The sequence below is a fragment of the Pholcus phalangioides genome, unplaced genomic scaffold (genome assembly GCF_987345545.1).
Source record: "Pholcus phalangioides strain wild (caught in Gottingen) unplaced genomic scaffold, Ppha-v1.0 ptg000039l_1, whole genome shotgun sequence".
In the NCBI taxonomy this organism is placed as follows: Eukaryota; Metazoa; Arthropoda; class Arachnida; order Araneae; family Pholcidae; genus Pholcus; species Pholcus phalangioides.
In genome coordinates, this window is record NW_028301625.1 from 22,246,859 (window position 1) to 22,270,582 (window position 23,724).

Sequence of the window (23,724 nt, forward strand, 5' to 3'; positions counted from 1 at the left end):
GGGCCTCCTATTTTCGGAGGGCCTTGCAGATATAACAAATGAAAATACAGTATTGGCCTCTACAATTCTAAGCCTCGCAATAGCTCTCGTTTACTTCTTGGAGGTGTTACGGAACTTCCCTCGTTGTAATGAAGCTGCATTCCAATGTCCAAAATGAAAGTTACTTTTTTGAAACTTTGTAAAGCTGAGCTCAGCCAAATGAACGGTGTGTAAAAGTCACAGGAAAGGAGCAGTTGAAGTTCAGAAAAGTGCATAATATGAAACAAAGTTATACTTTTGTGAATCGTTAATTGTGGAGACTCGATAAAAAAAAAAATGCCTATGGCCTCGCTAATCCTGAGGCTGCCAATATTACTTTCCAGTCTAATAATGAACAGCCCGAGCTGTAAATCGTAATTAATTCCAACTCCACTGACCTCTTCTAAAGAAGCTGACTTGGAATCGCGATCTTTCCCGGTAACCGACGAAGAGTCTAGTGTTGTTCTGGAATCTCTGCGTCCAGTAGCGCATCCACCACTGCTTGATCCTGACCGAGAGTCTCGCCGGCTGTCAGGTTCACTGCGAGAACTTCTTGAAGACGACGAGAGTTGAGTCGTCATCTGTGGCTGTTGATGATGGTTGTCTGAAGAAGAGCATTTAGAACTTCTGCGCGAACTGGCGAAAAATATTGGTGGTGTAGAAGAATTATCATCTAAGCCTGGAAATGCACAGACGATATAACATTTACTGAATCAAATTAGAAATTGAACGAGATGCGCAGAGTAAAATATTCATTCAATTGCTTTTTCATCACTTTGTGAATTAATTATGTCTTAACGAAGATTCCAAACGATTTCAATTGAAGTCTTAAGCGATTTCGAGGTACATTGTGGATTCAATATCGAAAATTCTAAAACTTTCATTTAATTTGATATCATGTGCTTTTTGAAGTTTCGCAACGACTTCTGAAACGTGTCTCTTGATTTGTTATTACTCGTTTAGAAAAAAGAGTGACGCGTCTGATAAATTTTTCAAGACTGTATTTTAATGCAAGATGTTGGTTGCATCAACGAAGTTTCCAGTGAATGAAATACGAGTTACATACAATAAAAAGTATATTTTACAAAAACGTTCCTAGTGAGCTGTCATTTATATAAGAAGTAGGCTATATATTCATAAATCACCGAAGATTTATGAAGGTATTCTATATTTTTCCCCTACCATTTGACACCTTAGTATTCATATTTTTGCATTATAATATAAAAACGCATATTTGTAGCATATATAGCATATTTTTGCATATGTAAGCAATATTCGCTTATATATTGCGAGTTATACAAAAAATAATATGTTAGGACGTGCCATAAATATTTTTTGTACAAGAATATGAGTAATGTTCCAGAATCTTCTGTTTTTGATAAGTGAGCATCAAGCCGGGATGGAAATTGGTGTTATTCATCTTGCAGCACCAATTTATGATCATGTCTAAAAATATGGACGTATCTTTTGAATATTTAAAATTCGTATGGGTTTCCGTATGCAGTCGTATAATATTTAATATTATGTCTCATTCCGCTTTCCCTATTCAAGTTGCATTAACATAAACGACGAAGAAATCATGCGAGGAATCACTCTGTAAGCAATTTTAAACGCAACAAAATGCTTGTGAGATGAATTATATCTGGTTTAAGTTGATGTCGGCCGTGTTGCATTGGCGAAGATGCGGTGGAGGGGAGCCACGGGGACGTTCCCTCCTCCCCCTCCCCCAGCGTCAACGGCGGAGCCGACTTATCTAACGTATATGCGTTACTGTCAAAGCCCGAAGTACGGCCAATTCGCGACGGGGAAGGCCACTTCGCGAATTGGCCAAAGTCCGAATTGCAGAAATGATTCGTACTTTGGCCGGCCATTCCGTGAAGTGGCCGGAGATCCCTGGCCAAAGCTCAATGTACTGATGTAAGACGGCCAGGTAGGAGCCAAATCCATTTTTTTAATCGCCAACGTGTGATACATGTCTATATATGAGTGGTTCACAACCATAATAGACCAAGTCCATTTATCTTCATTATGAATAACAACGCCTTAAAGTTTTTGATAGATAATTAATTCAGGTCAAGTGATGTAAAGAATTAAATATGTCAAAGTTTAGTTAAAGCTATCATTTTTTTAGAGCCTTGCTTTTACAAATAATAAGTATTTTTGTTGTAAATTTATAGTCTTTCTTTAATAAGGAGGACTTGATCCACTATGGTTGTGAATTGAAGCTTCTACGTGAAAAAATATGATGCTACAATGTAGAAGTGAAGAACATTTTATTATGATTTATTTTATATTATGAAAAATTCTTGATTTTGAAATATTTCCATTAGGTATATTTAAACTACAAATCAATTACAATGAGTAAAAAATGTTACCATTTGTCGTAAATCAATCACTGTACAAAATATTATCATCATAAATTCTAGAGAATGTAGCTTGGAGCCTAGTATTTGCCTCCACTGTGGAAGATTCTGAAATACACATGATATATAGGTGCAATGTATGGGAAAAGATCCATTATATCTTTCTTTTTGGTCAAAGTGATCTTTCTATGGTCCACGTACAATGCATTGTGACTTGAGACAAAGAAAGCGACTTTCGTCCACGAACCTGCTTTTCCAAATTTATTTTTCGTAAAGGCAGATCCTCTCATTGAGGGTTTCTTTGAATTCTAACATGAAGGGCCAATCTCTCACAACTCTCAGCCATCTGATATTCAACCAACTGAAACAAACTTCCTCAGTGTCCTTTTTTCTGTTAGTGACAGCTTCTTCCAAAGATGTGGTAGAATAAAAATCATAATTTTTAACTTCTGTAAATCAAAATTTTGGGCGTATTTTGTTCCTCTTTGCATTCTTAATTATTCCCTTTCAATAACCAGGAATTTGAGGTCAATTGACTGTGCTGGTCTATATCTGTACTATTGACTAGTTTCAACAGTGTAAGGCCATTTTTATGTTCCGGTTTTGGCCACCACATGCTTCGTAATATAGAATCAGTTCTTATATTCAGGCTTTCTCTCTTGTCTCATAACAATGCTAGAAATGTCTTCAGAACCTCTTCCCCCTTCTATTTCATCCCACACGTACATATGTATCCAATATTATCATTCAAGGAATGTACCCCAAAGTTATAAACATATAGATTGCGTTTGTAGCATGCTACGAATGTTGAAAGCTTAGGAAAAGGAAGAGCTCTTTGTCGAATGTACAGCACTGTCATTCGAGGCTTTATCCTCTTTTTATCCTTATCCGTTTTCATTTTCTCTTTAGCCTGCTGTGCTTTCCGCAAGTGGAGATTTCGTTGTTTCAAGACTTTTTCTACTGATTTCATAATTTTTTGTTAAAAGCTTCATGGATATGTCATCGCATAATTTACATGTATTTGTTGGTTAAAGTATCAATTAAATTTTGTGCTGAAGATTTTGTAATAGAATTTCTTCTTCACGGAGATCTCATTCTTTGCCGCACATTCCTCTACACAAATGTCATACATCTCCCGAATTGAAAGATCAGGGTGAAGGTACTTTCTATTAAGATTATCTTTCCTGGAATAGTGACTTTTATGGGCTGGGAAATGACTTTATGTCATCAATAATGTCTATATTGTCAATTTTGTTTCCAGGAGTATGTCTGCCTTTAGAGTCTGAAGTGGCTGATGTAATGCAATCCTTATTAAAGCATCTATAAACACGTCCCCAGCTAAGTTGCAATATTAGGTACCTACCGTTGATAATATTATCATCCGCTGATTCATATGATGGATCATGAATAAGGAGCACATTACTCTCCAGAAGACTCAAAATCACAACTCATTTTGACTTGAAAATGATTAATATAATGAAAAAGAGGAACGAGGCAATCAAAATTATAATCAAGAATGGACTTGGTTCAGTATGGCTGTGAAAGTATTATGTATTACTTCACCAGCTGTGAAAACAAACGCCACCCCTGAGAAAGTAGGTGAACTACGAACTTAGCTCACTATGGCAATGAACCGAACAGTAAAAAAAATTATGGTCGTGAACCCCTCCTATGTATAGCAGCTGTATCAGCTGTATTGGATTAGCTCCATGTTACGAGAGAAAAAAGTGAAATTTGAGAGAAAAACTATAAAAATAATTATAGTATAAACATATACTTTTTCTGCCAAATTTTGTAGAATATAAATTATTACCGCATCGTGGCTGCGATTTGATGGGTTGCCATAACTAACGTGGACATAATTTATCACGAAAAAATACGCCAACTCCGAATGATCCCGAATCATGTCTTTCGTTATCGGACTTGGCCAGGGATCACCGGCGATCTCGCTAAACTGGGTCAATATTTAACGAAATCGGCCAATTCGCGAAGTGGCTGGCCCCGTCGTGATTTGGCAAATTTCGGGCTTTGGCAGTAACATATACATATATATGAATTGACATCATCCTTATGCCCTCCCAGCCATTATCATCGCCCCCCCCCCAGACTTTCAAGTCTATCTCCTCCTATGATTCTGTGAAATGTGTTTTTCACTTTATAACTAATGGTGGATATTTTGTGGGAGTTTCCCTGCAATAGAAGACTTTTTAAACTCAGGTGATATAAAAATACTGGATTAGGTAAGTCCAGTAACATATTTATAAAGATTTTCACCTGTTTTTCTTAAGTGGAAAGATTGTTGGTCGACAGTGTGAGGAGGCGTAGCAGGACTGACACTATGCGACGAATCATCCATCGGATCAGGTAAGTTCGCGAGCCGTCCACGTCCAATCACGTCATCACAAACTGAAGTCCACAGCTCATTGTCCGTAGAAGAAGTCGGAGAAGGATCTTTACTGTTTGCACTGGAACAACAACTCTGTCTCCAAGATCCTCGAGGATAAGCCTTCGGTTCCGAGTCATATTCAACGAGATCGGGCTGAAGATCGCCATCTTCTTTGTTTTCCTCTGTTGGATTTTCGTTTCCATCTGCAACAGTCGAGCTACCCTGAATGCCTGTCGGTATAACGCATTAGAGAAGATATAAGTTTAGTCTTTCAGAAAATGTAAACGTTATGAAAAATAATAATGTGTTTCAAAAAATTGAGTCCTATAGCACTCGACTGCAAGTAAGTATTCACGCTATGAATGCACAAAAATAATTAACAAAGATGTAATTATGAGTCGCTTAATGTCTTCTGTATAAAAAAAAACTAATTTTCAAACATTCTTTAGAGGAAACCAACCGATGAGCTTTTAGTTTTGCGAGAATTAATTTTTTTTCCCAAATATCTGAAAATCGAGTTATCTCGAGTAAAAATGGAAAAAAAGGGAAAAAAAATCTAAAATCGAAGTATCTGGAAATTCTTTACGCAATCTTTAAGTAAACGAATATCCTTGGTGGAAGAAGATCAAAAGCCTTAAGTTAATCATTTTTCCATGTTCTTTCTTTTTTTACCTTTATTCTTGCTCGAAAGTTAATGCACCGGGTGGGATATTTCTTTTATTTCTCACCTTCAGTTTCTTATACTAAATTTATGAGAACATTTTCAGTGTCTTTATGTGCTTTTTTTACCCTCGAAGAAAGTAAAAGTTTTCACCTGAGGCTGGCATGTCTCTTCACAAGATGAATTATTAAAACGCGGCCGAGATATTTAACGACGTCAAAGCATATGTATTCGTTTCTATTTTATGCAACCATCAAATTGAATTTGGTGATTTAACAAGCACATGAATGCGCAAAATAATTTATCGTTATTGTTGGCCTTTCTTGGTTAATTAACCATTTGCGTGGCATGCACGTTTCAGACACTGGCATCCGTTTCTTCCCGAAATTGACTTGCACGGGCATCGTAATTTTCACCCTTAGAGGGTGCTAACGAAAAATAAGTATTTAACTAAATCTGCCAAACACTATGGCTTCGTGCAAAGGTAATAATGATATTTATATACATATATAATCTTGTAGTCTAATTATATAGATGTATATAATCTAGTTCAGTTATATATGTTATATTTAAAGCTGTATTACTTATACTCAGTGCAAAAAAATTCAAATAAGAGCTTTTGAAGAAAACAAATTAGTTTCTCAAAAAAAGTAATAAGTGAATCAAAATTTTAAGATTTTTAAATTAAAAAATTAGGTATGAGTTTCTGTAATTTTCTGTTATTCCTAGTTATAGACAAATGAATAGAATGAAAAAACCTAACTTTTTTTTGTGCAGAAAAAAATTAAAACCCATCAGGTGAGTGGTTTATCTTAATGATGATTTCTATCTGTCTCTTTCAGAGTATAGGATGCAAAAAATAGTCCTTATTAAGTAATATGTGTATTATCAAACCGTTGATAATACACATATTTCGATTATAAAAATATTCAAATTACGTAGATATATGTATACATATATTTCGGAAGGGAACGATGTATTGAAACAATGGCTTTCATCCTCTGGGACACTCAAAGAGAGGCGATAGGTGAGAATAAATTAAAGCGAAGCCATAACAGGGGATTAATGGGAGGCCGCAAACTAAAATCAAGTAAAAAGGAGCTATAGCAGGTGATTAACCGCCTTGACTCCCACGACGAATGCAGCGTACGTCCTGTTATTTAGATATTTAGCGATTAGGACGTAAGCTCCGTACGTCGTGCCTAAATCGCTAAGAGTGCTGCTCCCAGCATCCACAGAGGTTATTCTTCATATGCGGTTCTTTCGTCATTTTCAGCGTTTTGAACTCAAATATCTCAGTAATTACTGAACTTAGAAACATGGTTTTTTTTTCTATTGGGCTGAATAGAGACAGCGAAAACTTTCTAATTGATGGTTGAGAACAAAGGGGAACTATAAAAATTTAAATTTTTTCATCTCGGTCCAACTTCGGCCCTTGATGAAACAAATTACGTATCTGAAATGAGCACGTTATTTGAATACTTTTTCTAATTAAAAGTATGTTTTTATAGCCAAACGGTTGAGAAGAAAGAGTAAGGGCTTACTTAAGGAAACAGTAGGCACATTATAGTACGGCTAAAACGTTTTTCAAACGTATACCTTCGTTGTAACGACAAAATTTTACACACCAGACCAGAACACGGTCAATGATGTATCCCCAAGGGGGAACAAACATTTAAAGAATCTTTGATGTCGTTATAACCGAGTTCGACTGTAAACTGCACAACCTACAAACTGACGATGGATAGACAACTCAGAACATACGAGAGATTCGTAGTACTACCAGTGTGACCTTCAGCAAGGGAATGACCTTCCTTTTCTAAAAAGAATAAAAGTGACAAGCGTGTTAAATCTTATGTCTTCAACAGTTATACCCTCCTACCCCATCTTCTCTAGAACTGAAAGAATTGCCCATCTTTTCACTAGCGAGATGTTCCATCGATTCTTCTGGGACCGCTGTCTCCTTGTCTATACTAGTGGTGATTCGGCACCATACACACATACATAGATGCATACCACAGTGCTCTTGCCTCCATTGCCATTTCCCACCCACCGTTCGTTCATCTACAAGCAATCCCTTCATCCTCAATTTTTAGGGAATTCCAGTGCTCAGTGCTAAGTACAAGCAAGTAAGCAGGCAGGGTAAGACGGGGTAAGTAAGTCACGTGTCCCACATTCTCAGGATCGGTGGCGCCTGTTCCTGGGATCGTACGAGATCCTTTCCGTTTTTCCACGGTGTCTGGATTTATCGCTCGTCTACGAACAACTGGGAGGAGGAGCTGCTGTTGGAGGACGAGAAAACTGCAAAAATTGAGCTTCCTTTTCCTGTGAAAATTTCTCCTTTTTTACCTTTGATTCATATGGGCACACATCCTACTATTCCACAGCAGAAGCATTGGGGGTGAGCAAAAAAAAAAAAATGAATTTCCCTTCTAATGGATCATCGATTTGTCCATGGAAGATGAATAACCAGACACGATTCTCTCCGTTGAGCACAATTTCCACGTTCATTAGTGGATGAACTTCAATTTTGGTACCGAAAAAGAAAAAAAATCCCCCATTTATTCCGCTAAATAGGCTCTCATTAACAAAGAGTTTTTAGAGTATTGTTAAATTTTTTTTTTTTTTGTGAAATTTTAATAAGCTCTTTTTTTTTTTTCATTTTAAATGTCAAAGTTTCTCCCGAGCAAATATAGGTAAGTGTTCTATATAGGTAAATAGAAAAATTTACAAAAATGAACATTATGAAAATTTAAAATTTGTCGAAACTCGCCAATACCAGTGCCGTAGGCAGCTGTGATATGCAGTGTAGTGAAAAAACATTGAAAAATATCATTTTTTATATGAAAAAAGAAAATAAATTAGTGAACTTTGGAAGCGAAAAATGAAAATTTCAAAAGGAAAAAAATATAGAAGAATTAAAAAATGAGAAATTCAAAAATTAAAAAAGTTGTTACGGGTGTTCCCCCTGATGAGAGCCCTAGACACTGGTTATAACACTTTTTTCATTTTTGAATTCTTTTTTGAATTTCCCATTTTTGAATTCTATATTTTTTCCGTTTGAAGTTTTCATTTTTTGCTTTCCAGTTCACATAATTAATTTGTTTTCTTTTTTCATATAAAAAATGATATTTTTCAATATATATAGGTAAGTGTTCTTAACCTATAGGGCGAAAGTCACGGGTACTCGTGATATGATTCGTATATGGATTCACTGACAGCCTGGTTGTAAACGCTTCTTAATGATTCTTAACGCTTCTTAATGATTCTTAACGCTTCTTAATGATTCTTAACGCTTCTTAATGATTCTTAACGCTTCTTAATGATTCTTAACGCTTCTCGACGATTCCTAACGCTTCTTAATGATTCTTAACGCTTCTCGACGATTCTTAACGCTTCTCGACGATTCCTAACGCTTCTTAATGATTCTTAACGCTTCTCGACGATTCCTAACGCTTCTTAATGATTGTTAACGCTTCTCGACGATTCCTAACGCTTCTTAATGATTCTTAACGCTTCTCGACGATTCCTAACGCTTCTCGACGATTCCTAACGCTTCTTAATGATTCTTAACGCTTCTCGACGATTCCAAACGCTTCTTAATGATTCTTAACGCTTCTCGACGATTCTTAACGCTTCTCGACGATTCTTAACGCTTCTCGACGATTCCTAACGCTTCTTAACGATTCCGGTGGCCTCGACTGGGACTCAGATATTTCTGGGGCCTCTTGAGCCACGATTTCATTTCCGAAGATGATGCCACTGTCCACTGATCATACGAAGGTTCCAACAGCTGGCTGATGCGAGATGCATCATCCACTTATCTTTGCATCAGCCAGCTGTTGAAACTTTCGTATGATTTTATTTAATATTATTTTTTGGTGAGAAGTCAGCATCCGAAATTTAATGAAAAAGAAAATCAATATTGTGAGACGACTTTTTTCTCAGCCCAATATATCAAATAAATAGACCTTTTCTGGATATTATGCCGAGGTGAACTCGAAAAGAAAAGTCATCTGTTCTCCGCCGTGGGAATCGAAGTTAAGGGACAATTGCCGAGTTTAGGGAAGGCTGCTAATGTCTCGTATTTCACGCTACGTTGCCTGAAATAAGGAAGGCAGGACCGTGTCTCCGGAGATGTATACGGTAGTGCACTTGAGTGGTTTGTAAGAGAACCTGGGTTCGATTCCCGGCGTAGACCAGATGCTTTTCTTCCCGAGTTCATCTCGGCATGAATCCGGAAAAGTTTTTCCATGGAAAACAACTCGATAATTAATAGGAAATGATTCCAGAATTGAAGAAAAATAATGCTAAAATTAATTAAAAAGTAATGAGAGAAATTTTTATCAAAAAAAATTAGTGAAAGCTTCCAATAATTTCTGGTCCCCTGTTTGATTCGGGGCCCTGACTTCAGGCCCTGTTTACCCACCTGTTGAGACATCCTGGACTGGTTTCATTCATTTTTGAGAACTGATCATCTTTATCAACCAGAAGCATTTATAGAGAACGTTTAAACGATAAGTTACGGCAGAAAATGGTTAAAAAAAACCCTGCTTTAAACAAATCAACTTATTTTATAAACTTCTTGTTGTTTTCTGTAGAGATTTCATTTTTTGGTAATTAAAATCAGAGAATTCGTCACGATATATATGTTACTGCCAAAGCTGGAAGTTGGCCACTTCGAGTGGCCTCAGTTGATAAGGCCAATGTTCGAAATTCGGGTTTTCGCCGTGCTTTGGCTGGCGCTTTATGTCGATCTTTATACATCCCTATATATGGATCACTCTGAGATATCAATATTCAGATTCTTTTGATTGTTAGGGTCGCATAGATAATTGTAATGGGTCATAATTATCACGCCAACGCGGCCATTGCGTATTTTTTTGACCCCGAATCATAGGGATCGATATAAAAGGGCCATCCTGAGCCCGGCGAAAGCCTGAATTTCAAACACTGGAAAGGTTAACTGGGCTGGCCAGTTCGCGAAGTGGCCAACTTTGGGCTTTGGCAGTAATATATACAGTATAAACTATAAACACTATTGTTAATATTAATCTACTGCCTCCTTATGTATTGAAAAATTTACAAACCGTTGAGCTTTGTTTCGGGTTTATAGGAAAAGGCAGAAACGGTAGGCATCGGGCGATCTTGAAGGTTGCGGAGGAAGCTATGAAGATGCTCAATCAGCTCTTTAGTATCTGCAATAAAATCACACATAATAATATAAAATGGCAATAATAGCTTCTCAATATATATGAATACAGTTAAACCCTGATAAAACGATATTCTTCGGACCAAGGAAAAAGTATCGTTGTAGAGGGATTATCGTTATATCGAGAGGCAACATTATCATAACGTGCTATCAAATTCATGCTGCTGTTGGCATCTTTTCTAAATTGACGTTGTTAGTACCACCTAAAAATTAGCTTTTGCCGCAAAAATTTCATCAACACTTCCGGTGATCAGGTGGTAGGTACCAAATACTGATATTATAAGACGTCGTCGGCAGAATTTAAATACAGTATGTGTGACGAGTTTAATATTAATAATACAGAGTGATTCAGAAAGATGGGGTAAACTTTAAGGGGTGATAGTACACACCAATACAACCAATTGTCATCAAAGAATGCTTGGTCCAACATAAAACGCAAACGCGCTAGCGCGTTTCGAAAAGGCCACTCCGCAAACGTTAAAACGGCATTCCTGTTTAAATTTATCGGGTGAAGAACACTCTGCATGCAAATGTAGCCTGGGGAAGAAGAAGAAACGGTGTGCAAATCTGCATCACAGTGAATAAAAGGCGCGGATGCCAGCCCTGTGTGAGGTTATTCCAGCGTGCAACCGTTCTAACAGTTGTAACGTAGGGGATAATGGCGCACTTAAGGAAGTACCACAGAGGTAGCATTTGTGTGTGTGTGTGTACTACCACCTCTTAAAGTTTTTCCCATCTTCCCATTTTCACACATACATAATGATTTAAAATTAATTTCTGTCAAACATATTTACCATCCTGAGGCTATGATGCCTGTACGGATGACTGAAAACATTAAAAAAAAGACACATATATACAACATAAAAAAGACAAAATTATGAATGTCATATAAAGAACGTAATGCTAAGTGATCATTTTTGTCGTACCACGGACATTTTCTGCATACGAGGGATAGTTAGACCGGACCTACAATTTATTGCCGCTTCCGAACGGCAGACTTTTTCTTATGCTCACCGAGGGGGTTGGTGCGATAACCCCTCGCCGTGGGACTCCCGTCGGCAGCAATTTATTTCCGCGGTCATGTCGCCGTTTCTGATGTACCCCTGCGTCAGGAAAGTTTCTGACAAGGACGAATTGGGCATCGAACTCGCGACACCTCTAAGCATCCTTTGATACTTTAGGCGAGTATCTTACCGACCTGAGCTACCGCGCCTAACGTAATAAAAATAAACAAAGAAAAAACATGCACACAACACAAAAAAAAACAAAATTATTAATGTATGACAAGAATAATAATCGATAATGTATATCGAGAGGAGTTTACCATTAGGGTGAGCATGGACGATTCCAAACACGATTTGTAATAGAATAAGAAATAATTATTAATTTATCGTAAGAATTAATTAAGTTATTTATAATAAGAAAAATATCGTTATAGAGGGGAATTTATCCTTATATCGAGTATCGTTGTAGCGAGGTTTCACTGTATATGAATACTAAATATATATTGCGCTGTATATACATTTTTATGTCATTTCTCTATTCAGCCACTACGCTTAATTTTACTTTCACCCGTACCTTATATGTCTTCGTAGCTTTCGATGCCACCGCCCACAAGTTGAGCTTCCATTTTGCATGTTTACCGCCCACGTTTCGAATTCTCAAATGTCAAATTAATTGCGGAGAGCGACCGAGCATCAGTGAAATTTAATCTTTAGATAATTTGCCTTTTAAACGTGCGTTGTTGAATTCATTAATTAGTGGAGGAGGAACTATTTGTAATCGATTAGAATATCTGAAAAATATTTTGTCCGTACTTAGGGTTACTAGAAATCATGATTTTGATTCTTATTTTAAGGGCCCTCATACATTTTCCGAGACATCTCCCTTTTTGCCATCATATATATATATATATTTTTTTTTTCACTCTACTCAAGAATTATTTTTCTTGGTTCTTCGCAGGAAAAATTGTGCCTGGAAGCAAATATCTGTTCATCTGTAGGTGTCTGGCATCAAAATTCAATTTTTCGCATCAAAATTCAATTTTTCGCATCAAAATTCAATTTTACGCATCAAAATTCAATTTTACGCATCAAATTTCGTTGAGGAGTGAAAATACTCCTTTTTAAATTGTAAAGGTAATTTTGTTTAATAGAGTCATCTCTGTTTTTCATTAAAAAAACGACTTTTTCTCATAACTACCCCTCAAAATTTTAAAAAGGAGTAAAATTAATCTTCAAAAAAGGTTTTTTGGATAACACCAATCTACGTATATGCTCTTTTTTCATACATGATTTTGCCCAGGCTCTTAAGAAGGGCAGCGGACTCATCGTCCTCCATCTCTGAACAAAAAACTGGTTTTGCAGATACAAGTGACGTTTAATAGTTAAAAAAGGGTAGGATAGGGGAGGGGAACAGAGCTCTGAGCTAGGGCACCTTGAAACGCCAGGCTGACACATCCGCCATCTCTGAGTCTCTGAGCGCAAATGCGACGTCAGTATCATCACTATAGCCTATCGCTATTCCCTATCCAGCTGTTTATGACAATTAGACGTCACTTGGAGCGGCAAAACTAATGTTTTGTTCAGCGCCCGAGTCGCGCAGTGATAAAATTCTCGTCTACCACCATGAAAGCTGCCGTCAAGTCTGAGGGTTAGATCAGGGCCGGATTTACCATTAAGCAAAATAAGCACGTGCTTAGGGCATCACGAGAGAAAGGGCACCATGAAAAATGATCAAACTGTATAATTTTTTAATGTAAATTTTCCCCCATTATCAACTATCCTGTAGAAAATCCCAAAATTTTAAGAGCACTTGATTGTACAGTTGAAGATTCTCATCAAAAGATTGACCAGGGTCCCACAACCAAGGAAGAGGACCAGGAAGAGCGCTGAGTTTGCTCCATTTCCGTTAAAAATTACGGGGAAGAGGTGCCACCAAGCGACAAAGTAAATTTTCGTTTTTAATCGCGGCACTGAAGGTGACACAAAAGCAGAGAAACTAAGTTAATTGTGAACAAGAACTCACATTAATGCTCAGTTTTCGGATTGAGATTTCGCTCAATTACCATAAATTAAGCCCAGAGCCGTCTCAACGGCATCATAAGCTCCCAGGTAAAACAATTTTTTCTGAGGATCCACCCCTCTACCTAGCTACTATCTATAAATACCTGAGAGTACCAATTTTCATACTTCCTCTCCAAAATTTTAACCACATCAAATTTTCATGAGGCTCCTCTGGCACTTCAGACTACCGACCCGTATCATCATAGGTCCCGGGAAAAATTATTTTTCTGAGAACCCCACACCCCCCAAAAAACTGCTTATCACTTTGCATACCTACTCTCGAATATGTAAACAGACCTAATTGTCATGAAACACCCAGCGGCTATGCGGTGAAGGGGGATGGGGGCACGAAAATTATTTGAATGCTTAGGGCCTTCATATGGGTATATAACTCCAGCCTGCCCTGGGATTAGATCCTGGTGAAGGGCAAAGCAAACGAGTTCTTTTCCTACTCAGCTTGAGGAGACCACCGATAGATGGCGTTTCCCTTTCCGACCCAACTTGATCTGTAGTAAATTGCTGTATGGTGATATGACTAAAGTTGGTATGCGGTAAAGAGGTAAAAGTTTTAGTTCAGAGATGGAGGACGACGAGTACGTCTTTCACTCTAGTCGACTCACGATGGGCTATAGCAACAATACTGGCGTCGCACTTCGTTCAAAAATCGTGGATGAGTCATCCGGAGATTTCAAGGAGTCCTACTTAACCAATCAGCGTCAAAATTAGCAGGAAACAAGAACTGACGTTTCCTCCAAATGGCGCAGATACTACAGTATTACAGCCATGGTCTCGCCTGCTATAGGCTAGTACGTGAAAGACACAGAGCGCAAAACAGCTCCAAATGAAGAAATCCATCTTGAGAATGTAGTTGTTCACTCTGCAACAGCTAATACTGTATACGGGGAAAAGGGTTACTTTGCCCATTCGTATATAAACAAATTTGAATGAGAATTAGTCCAAAAAAAAAACCACTCGTGGTCCTTTCTGGCTCCGTTCCTCAAAATTAACGCTTCCCTTACAAAGAAGACATATCTTGTCCTCGAGTAGTTAGAACACATTCTCTTAGAGCTCTGTTTATTCTTTCCCTCTCATTATCGTGACGTTTTGTTGCTTTTCAACCGTAGGAACGAAATTCGATTTTTTTCCAGTTTTCCCTCGCGTTATATTTTGTTCTTTTCCCAATCCTCTTGAGTTAGCGATATGAGAATTAGTTTTCTGAAGTGAACATGAGATGTGAGAAGAGAAAGGGGGAGGAGATATATATACGATTTGACTGATAAATAAAATTATGATAGGGAAAGGGTGATGGATGTGATTGATAGCGAGAGGAACCCTGGTCCACTCATCTTTTTTCTCTTAATTTCCTATATGGTAGTAAAAATATAAATATCGAAGAAGTATCGCTGGTACTTCAATTGTACATGTTCAAATTTATTGCCAAAAAATATGTTAGTAAAGACAGATGTGTTTTGAAAAAATACAGACCCATTAACCCAGTTCTGGTTGAAAAATTTAGTTTTTTTAGTATACTGGTGCCATCTGTTGTTAACCCTTTAAGTGGCATAGCAGATATTACTAAAACTGCATCTGAATGCCGTATCTTTTTAAATGAAGTATAAGCTTTCTTTCAATCCGTAGGTGCAAACTACGGGGTATTCCTATAGGGAAAAGTTTTCCATTGAGAAATCATTTTCCGAAATATCTGGTTTGTCAATGCTGAAGTAAGAGGCTTTCAAGGAAGCGAGATATCTCGTCAATGCCACCTAAAGCGTTAAAAGAGTCAGATAAGATTTCCAAGGAGCTTCTTCTAGCGTCCTTATATTTCGGAGTTTAAGAATCTTCTCCTCTTCCTCTAAACCAGGCACAATTCCGGTCTTTCATTATTGTGGGTAATTTGCTGTCATTTTACATCTTTTCAGGGATAAAGAGAGTTGCGCCGGAAATGGGTGTGTCTACCTAACTGTCTTCTTCTAAACCAAGAACAATCCTGACCTATCGATACCTAATAGTCGGCATTCGTATCTAGTATTGTGTGTGAAATTCGCGCTGAAATCTACATTTTTAATTGTGAGTAAATGTAATGATTGATTACTTGTTGCGTCTCGAAGTTGGAAAATCAACTTCAGCCAACCACCATTGTGCTGCCTAATAGGGATAAAACCCTGGTTCTCATAACGATGCCAACAATTTTTTTTTTCAATCGCAATAATTTTCCTCCAACGACGTTACGCATCGGACGCAGCTATTCCAACTGTGCCAGCACAATCTATTGAAATCATGTTACCACATTACTTAACTAGGGTTTAGAAAACTGGATACTGCAAAAATGAATTCAGAAAAGAAAATTTGACTGCCTCTGTGGGGAATTTAACCACCGTCTCCTCGCAATCCGGGCGAGTTCGCTTCCTACGCTACAGAAGCAACGAATATTTTTCTTTCCTTAGAGTTCCTCATCGCAGAGGCAGTCGAATTTTATCTCCTGAATTCCTCTTCGCAATATTAAGTTATCTAAACGCAGGACGCGTAGTGCAGAGTGACATTATCTTCGAATACGTAAATGCTTCTATATGCTTCCTCACGTTTAAAACCTGCCTAAACACTCTTTTTGGACCAACCCTCGTTATTAAGTCGAGAATCAAGCTTGTGTACTTCATTTTGTTATGGTTCACAAATCATGCTTATTCGCAAATGGCATGGACTCAAATGGGCTCATGTTCATCAATATTGAATATTTTACTCATGTGAAATATCCTTTATCGATAAAGAAAAACATTGTGATTAAACCACTGAATTCTATCATTGCTACCTACGGTGCCAAATTAAAACTTTGAGTTCGGAACTAAGTTACATTTTGTGCCAACTCGATAAAGGAATGCGAAATTTCTTTGCTTTTTATCCAAATGACTATTCCAAGAACTCAAACGAGATTTTCAGAAATTTAATTCGACTGAAATGTTATGCGTCGTTAATGAAAAGTTAAGTGGGTATTACGAAAAATCAATTATAACATTTCTGGTTTCCAATAACGTCTGTGATTCCAATCTTCTCTATACACAGGTTTAATATCTTGCGGTTGGAAAAACTAGAAAAATTATAAATTGGCAAAGTTCCAAATTCGATGCTTATCTCTCGAGAATTGCCCGACCATTGAGACATCGTTCTTCTACAGCAAAAAATATAAAAAGTTTCTTATTCTACGGAATTTTACTATTGATTTTCCTTTACTCGGTGGAATGTATTTTAGCTTCCTATTCCGCGAGAAGTCACCAAAAATGAATTTTTAGTTTACATTTTAGGCGAAATAATGAGTAGAGTTCCGATAAGTGTTTAATCTCCAACACTTTAGGTTCAAAACCTATTTTTTTTTTACTACTCAAGATATCAGAGGACACAACAGATGTTTTAAATCTTTTCTACGCTGTTATTTTGATGTCCGGTGGAAAAAGACAGGATGAAGAGGAAAGGACGGGAAAATGGTGATTTTAACTACTGGTTTGTAAGGTTGCCTTCGAATTAGAGCAGATGAAGTAGGAAACCGTCTAGAGCAGGGGTGAATAATCTAAGCCCCCCCCCCCCCAAAGAGAATCCGTCCAGCTCGCAAAAGGTGTTTCTAAAAAATTATCAATTCATGCAACACGATAAGTACGTTATATCCGTTTATGGCTAGCGTGCGATGACCATAACCCGTATTCGGCCTCAGACTGGAAAGGTTGTGCTTCTCTGATCTAGAGAGTATGTTATCGACTTGGACTACCGCAGCCACAGTGATTAGACCATCTACGATTAGAAACATCAGCTGCAGCTGCCTGCAATTCAGGCATGATCGTAGGTGTTGGATGACAAGATTGTAAGCCTTTCTCCGCAGCATCACAAATGTGCTCGATAGGGTTTAAGTTTTCTAGAAGTCCAATGAATTGAATGCCGACTCTGCCTGAATTAAGAACAGCTAAAGCGGTCCATAACAGGCAGGGTCGTGGGTGTTGGATGAGAAGCTTGTACGCTTTTCTCCACAGTGTGACACCCACTACCCTGCCTAAATTACGAACAGCTGCGGCTGATGTATGACAACCAGTAAAAACGGGCCACACGTTGGTTAAATTCGTACCTCGTCGTCTGGTAGTCGTTGCCACGTCTGGAGGGAACCCTACACATTTTATTAGGTAGAATCCCTAATCCTATGGTACTTCAGCTTATACTATCGTTGAAAATGAGGTTTTGCTTCTGCTTCATGGACCGAAAATCGGATCTAAAAATTGATGTAACATTGCAATGATCACATCAAAAGAAAATCATCGATCAGCGCCGTATATTTTGACTTAGTAATTACCAACAGTGAAAGGATTAATATACTATTCACATTATTTTTCTGATCGATATCTTTTTTCAATGACCTGGGGATGAAACTCGAGCTTAGAATAATCAATATGTCTCACTTCCGTCACTCATGATAATAATTTACGTCGAAAAAGCCGATTACCATTTTTTTTTGGTCATGAGGATCCTTTTGATCATGATTGTTTCCGCTGTTTGAGCACCGCATCGGTGATTCCGGTGCTCCTGTTGAACCTCCACGTATCGACCAACAACATCACGTACATTTATCTATCCATCTACTATTTACCGAATGCTAGTGACGGAAACAGGATTTGCCATTTGTCAAAATAATAACTATTCCAAGACCTGTTCTCCACCATGCGTAAAATGTCTCCTCCTTCTTTTTTTAGGGTGAAAGGGTAAAAGAGTATTATAATCATAATATAAAATAATACACCGACAATAATAGAGCACACACACACACATACACACATTTCAGGCCGTTGAACAGAACCTTATGAATCGAATTACCAACGCTGATCTTGGATAATCACCGGATGGTAGATTGGCCTAAAAATCGGTCCTCGTCTCGTCACACTTTCCTGCAGATGACCGCACGGAAGATATCTACCATACTTATATCTAACTGCATTTTCACTGAAAATTATTTCGTTTTTCTATAATCAGAAAACGGATATGGAAATGGCTTTAACGAATATTAATGTGGTCATGCGGTTTAACATGTTAGGGTGGATTCACATCTACAGACACTCACCATGTCGTGTCAGACACGGCAAACATTCTTCAACATAAAAAAGTCCGTCTGGGCCTGCGCAGCCACGATACGATAGATATGAATACATTCATTGATTCTATGTTAAAGAATATATGCCGTTTTTCTGACACGACACTGAGTGTCCGTAAATGTGAGAGAATCCACCCTTATCGAGTAAAAATTCTCAGCCATTGTCGATGATGGAATTCATCGAAATAAGACTTCCTAGCTGCGACGTTTTTTCAAAAAACAGCAACCAAATTAAGAATGAACGTTTCATAGTTCTGGGATTTTGAAATTTTAATAAAATCCTATTTTCAGAGTTTTTTGAAATTGTTGTCGTGTCTTAAAAATCTCATAACAGGAGAGCGAACAATTCAGGTAAACAAATACTTGAATTTCTAAGTATAAGGGAGAAATTATTTGATCTGTTTTTTCCAGGCTAAAATGCTCGATAGTACGTAAAAACATCCTTAAGTGGATTAGGATTAGTTTAGGAACTCTCTCGGTATTCTTGCCTTTATTATTTGTGACAAAAGTTTCGACTTGCTTCTATTTTAAGAATTTTATTCTCTTTTGTGGTAATTTCAGCCATGACTCGTTTTCTACATTTTTAGGAACTATTTATGAGCAATTGAATATTGCTGAGTAGATGGAAGCTAATAGCACCTGTTTTCTGGTTGAGAAAAGCCGACATATTAGCTAATATGCTGATTGAAAAGAATATTTTTTAAGTGTAGGATAATGATAAAGCCCAAAGCTGTTTGATCGCTGGAATCGAACTCGGATCTTTCAAACTAATGCATCCACATACCGGAGAACAAACAAATTCGTAAGAAAGCATGAGAGAAATCTAAGACAAAAATACTCCATTTTTATTGCCATTCGGTTAATTTTATGACTGTGAAGGATTGCTTTATCCCATCGATGATCGATTTCTTAATCAATTATGATTTTATTCTCAATGGCATTTACTGACTGTTCGTAACTCCGATTTATCACATACAAAAACATCACCACAGTAAATTCGCCGTTTTACTTCTGAAGAGCTGAGCTATATTATTGCATTGTGTTTTGGGAAAGCTAAGAGTTTATGCATGTGTGTGGGACGAAAGTTCCCGTTGTGGATTGCGATGCTGCCAAATCGCTATTACTGTATATGTTTCATTTGGCGAAAATAAGTAAAACATTAAATTCATACAAAAACAAGTGTTCATTCGCCATTGTCACCAAACAGAAGCAATTGGCAGCTTGGCAATTTTTTTTAAATATTTGACTATAGTTTCAAGGTAAGTTATATCGTTTTCTACTCTCTGCTGAGCTGGATTGCCCTCGCGGCGTGAGATCATGAGATAATGTCGTATACCCTGCGGGGCAGGACGAGTTTGCTTAAGACTAACTATTTGGCTACAATAATTTTTAATTATCCAAAGTTCTACAATCAATTGACAAAGCCAGTATAGGCGCCCCCATGGAGCTCAAAACATATGTTCAGAAGGTGCTGCCATCTCTCTTCAGACTCGAAAGTGAGAAACTGAAAATCAATGAATATCTTTCGTAATTTTTAATGTCACTACTCACGGTGGCGAGATATTTTAAAGACGAGACTGACTTGCATTTGCACTTCAAAGATTTAAAAACACTTCTCAGTGACCTGACATATTGTATACATACATACAAATTCATATTATCGTGAGAATAATCTGTGGGAATCTTTCGATTGCCGCTGATCGATAAGACATTCACCCATTATCAAAAGGATGTTCATAGATAGAATAAAAGAATCGTTTATATAATGTTTCCGAGGACTTGAACGAGTTGATCTTGAATCAATAGCATGAAGTTTAATTCAATCAGAAATCCTCTCTCTTCTTTCTCCCGAAGAGAAGGTGATGTGTGTAAGTTCACGAACAGTCAATGACTTTCTCTACTGTTCTTAGTGACTAAAGTCCCTTTTCCGCTGTGTTAATCTGCTTTAATGGGTTCATTTTCACGCACCGCCTCACATTACTCGCAGTCTTTCGGTAGTGCTACTGATTTTGCTTCAAAAACGCTCACACCTATTAAAACTTAACATAAAAACCCGTGGAAAACAAATGCCTTCTTTTATATGTTCTGACATTTTGTCGACGATTTTTAGATGTATCGGAACGAAAACAATTAGATGATCGGAAAAAAAGTGTGTTCACGTTAATTGGATCGAGATTCTACTAGAACAAATTAGAGATTAAATCCTGTAATAGGAAAGGAAAACATTCCAGAAGACGTTGACGTGAGACATAACACGTCAATTCTTATATACCAATCAAATTACATATTTGAGCGAACATGTCATGTTGAGAGAAGCACTCTTTCACTAACTTATTAACACATTTTAGCTGGTGCCCTAACGAACTCTAGCCATTTCCTATTAATTTAATTCCCAGAATAAGCTTTGAATAAATATTTACAGGATTTTCCATATTGAATTTTCACGCTATTTTTGGCCCCCTGATGTGACTTTGGGAAACATTATTATCGCATTAGCATCGCTTTGGTGAACTATTTTGGGATCTTGAAGTCTATGAATAGTAACCATTCGGTCATCGGGTCAATGGAATCAGTATTTCGAGTCTCCGTTGCTCTTACAGAAAGCTATAAATGAATAAAATAGAATCTCCAGGAATAAAAAGTATCAAACTTCGGTATCATTGACCTGGCTTTAAAAAAAAATGGCAAAAATAAACATTTTTATTAGTTTCCTTCAATGATGGGGAAAAGAAATAAATATATACGGTAAAAACTCCAGGTAATATCCAGGACTTCAGCTCCTTTTCCCCGGATACCTCTCCATTTGGAGAACAGCCAAGATTTTCCAACATTAAGTATGCTATCGAATTGCTCTCCATGTTCGAAAATTTTGTTTTCTTTCTTTTTTCAGGATTTCCTGGAAAATATTTTTACTTCTTTGTTCGTAAATCACGCATTAAAATGGAAACAAATTCAAACAAAACAAAAAAAAAAATGGTCATGGGATATCAACTTGCAAAAAAAAAATAACTCAATAAAGTTTGCTTTGTTTTTTAAACTGGGGAGAGAAGGTTCATTAAGAGGCATTATATATATTACCTTTAAAGGACTTTGTGTAAATTATGAAATTCTTAATTTTTTTTGGATAATTCCTCATTAAATTTCTTTTTAACTAATTTACTTTAAAATTAATTTACTTTTATTTTTATATTTTTTTTACTGAATAATTTCGAAAGAAATCAGATAGAAAATGATGTAAAGAGTTATTCAATTATTTAATCATTTTAATAATTGAAATATATGAAGCACAACATACATACACATAAAAATTTGGTGTAATAAGAACTTTTTCTAGGAGAATTCTTATACTTTGTTAAATAACACTGATGAAAGTACGTACATACTACTATGCACGGAAATTAAAAGGCATTTTTGACGGATACTCAGCAGCCGTAAAGACGGTAACTATGGTAACCGCCCCGCCTCTTATAGAAATATTGTCCCTCTATTTGTTTTTTTCTCAGAAATTTCAGACTACCGCTAGAATTCCTTTTTCTTTAAAAGTGTCACGAAGCTTAACGCTTTTTTATACTTTTTTTAGAGACGTATTATAACTTCACTCTTTATATATCTTTATATATATATATATGTGAGTGTGTGTGGATCTATATCTATATGTGTGTATATCCTTCATTTTATCTCGGTAAACGTTTTCCGATAAGCAGGAAAACGCTTTGCGCGAAATTTTACTTATCTTTTGTGAATTTGTTTTTTTTTTTTGTGTGTTATTGAATTTTTTCTTATATATATATATATTCAAGTACTGTATGTATGTATATATATATATATATTGAAGGAAATTTCAAAGTGATTGCTTCGTCTTCGTTCACTGAATACCCCCTTGTTCCTTGGAGAATCTGAAGCGGTTATTCCCACGATTGCAAAGCACCAACCTACTCAGCTCACTCTTATCCACAGGGTATACTCGAACTTTTTTTCACTCTCCCACCTGTAAAGCGTTTTTAGAAGTCTTTCTTCCTTGTTATTATTATTTTCCTTTCTGTGTACTGGAATAGGGGAGTATATTTTTATTTTTGAGGAATTGATAAAAATCTTTGTAAGTACGCGACAAGAAATACAAAAAGAAGCGAGACAAAACAGACATTTTCTCGCCTTTTTCACTTAAATTTTCTTATATTTTTATGTTACTCCTTATAAAATGTAAGTCTTTCGCATTTTATATATGTCTGTACTGTATTTATCTTTCCAAGTTTTAGGCAGAAATTTCTTTTTCTTTTTTGCGAAAACTTAGTAATTAGTTTTACTGGAAACGGTTTATTTTTTCTCCTTCAAGAAGTTTTAACTCATTTTCTTGGAAGAAAGATGTCCTAAAAACAAGTTTTATTCATTTTTTATCTTAAAAGCATGATGTATTTAGATGTAAAATCCTTTTAAAAGGTTTTTTAAGAAGTTGTGACATGTGAAAGTAAATTTAATATTTAGGTTATACTGGAGAGTATAAAAATATATAATTTTTTTTTACGTCTACGCTGACAGTTACATTTTAAGTTTCATTAAATCTTTTATGAAGTCGGATAATTCTGAATTTAATAACAGAAAATCTTTAATTTATTCGATAATAGAAAATATAAAATCTTGCATTGAGCATTATGGTAATGATTTCATTTTTTTGGGATCTTCATACTTCCGAAGTGAAAATGTTAAAAAAAAAGAGTTCAAATTTTTTCAAAAATACTCGCTTCTCATACATATAAGAAAATATAATTAAGATATAGTTTTTACTGTGTGTGTTGGCATCTGACATTTGAACATTTCTCCCTTTAAAAAATAAAATGCATAAATTTATGCTTTCCTGGAAACTTGACACAACAAAAACCTGCGCACTTTCTAGAATTTTCGC

At 36.6% G+C, this 23,724-nt stretch overlaps 1 protein-coding gene across 7 annotated transcripts in view; it reads right to left on the reverse strand.

Moving 5' to 3' along the window:
* The window catches only part of LOC149065710 (uncharacterized), a 75,232-nt gene that overhangs the window by 14,995 nt on the left and 36,513 nt on the right, over positions 1-23,724 (reverse strand). For 6 of the 7 annotated variants that reach the window (XM_089253944.1, XM_089253946.1, XM_089253947.1 and 3 more), the window contains exons 2-4: positions 10,519-10,626; positions 4,656-4,997; positions 417-697 (exon numbers count right to left, since the gene is read on the reverse strand). In XM_089253944.1, coding sequence (XP_089110070.1) covers positions 417-697; positions 4,656-4,997; positions 10,519-10,626 — 731 coding nt within the window. The remainder of the gene's footprint in view (positions 1-416; positions 698-4,655; positions 4,998-10,518; positions 10,627-23,724) is intronic. The other variant, XM_089253945.1, reaches the window with a different exon arrangement.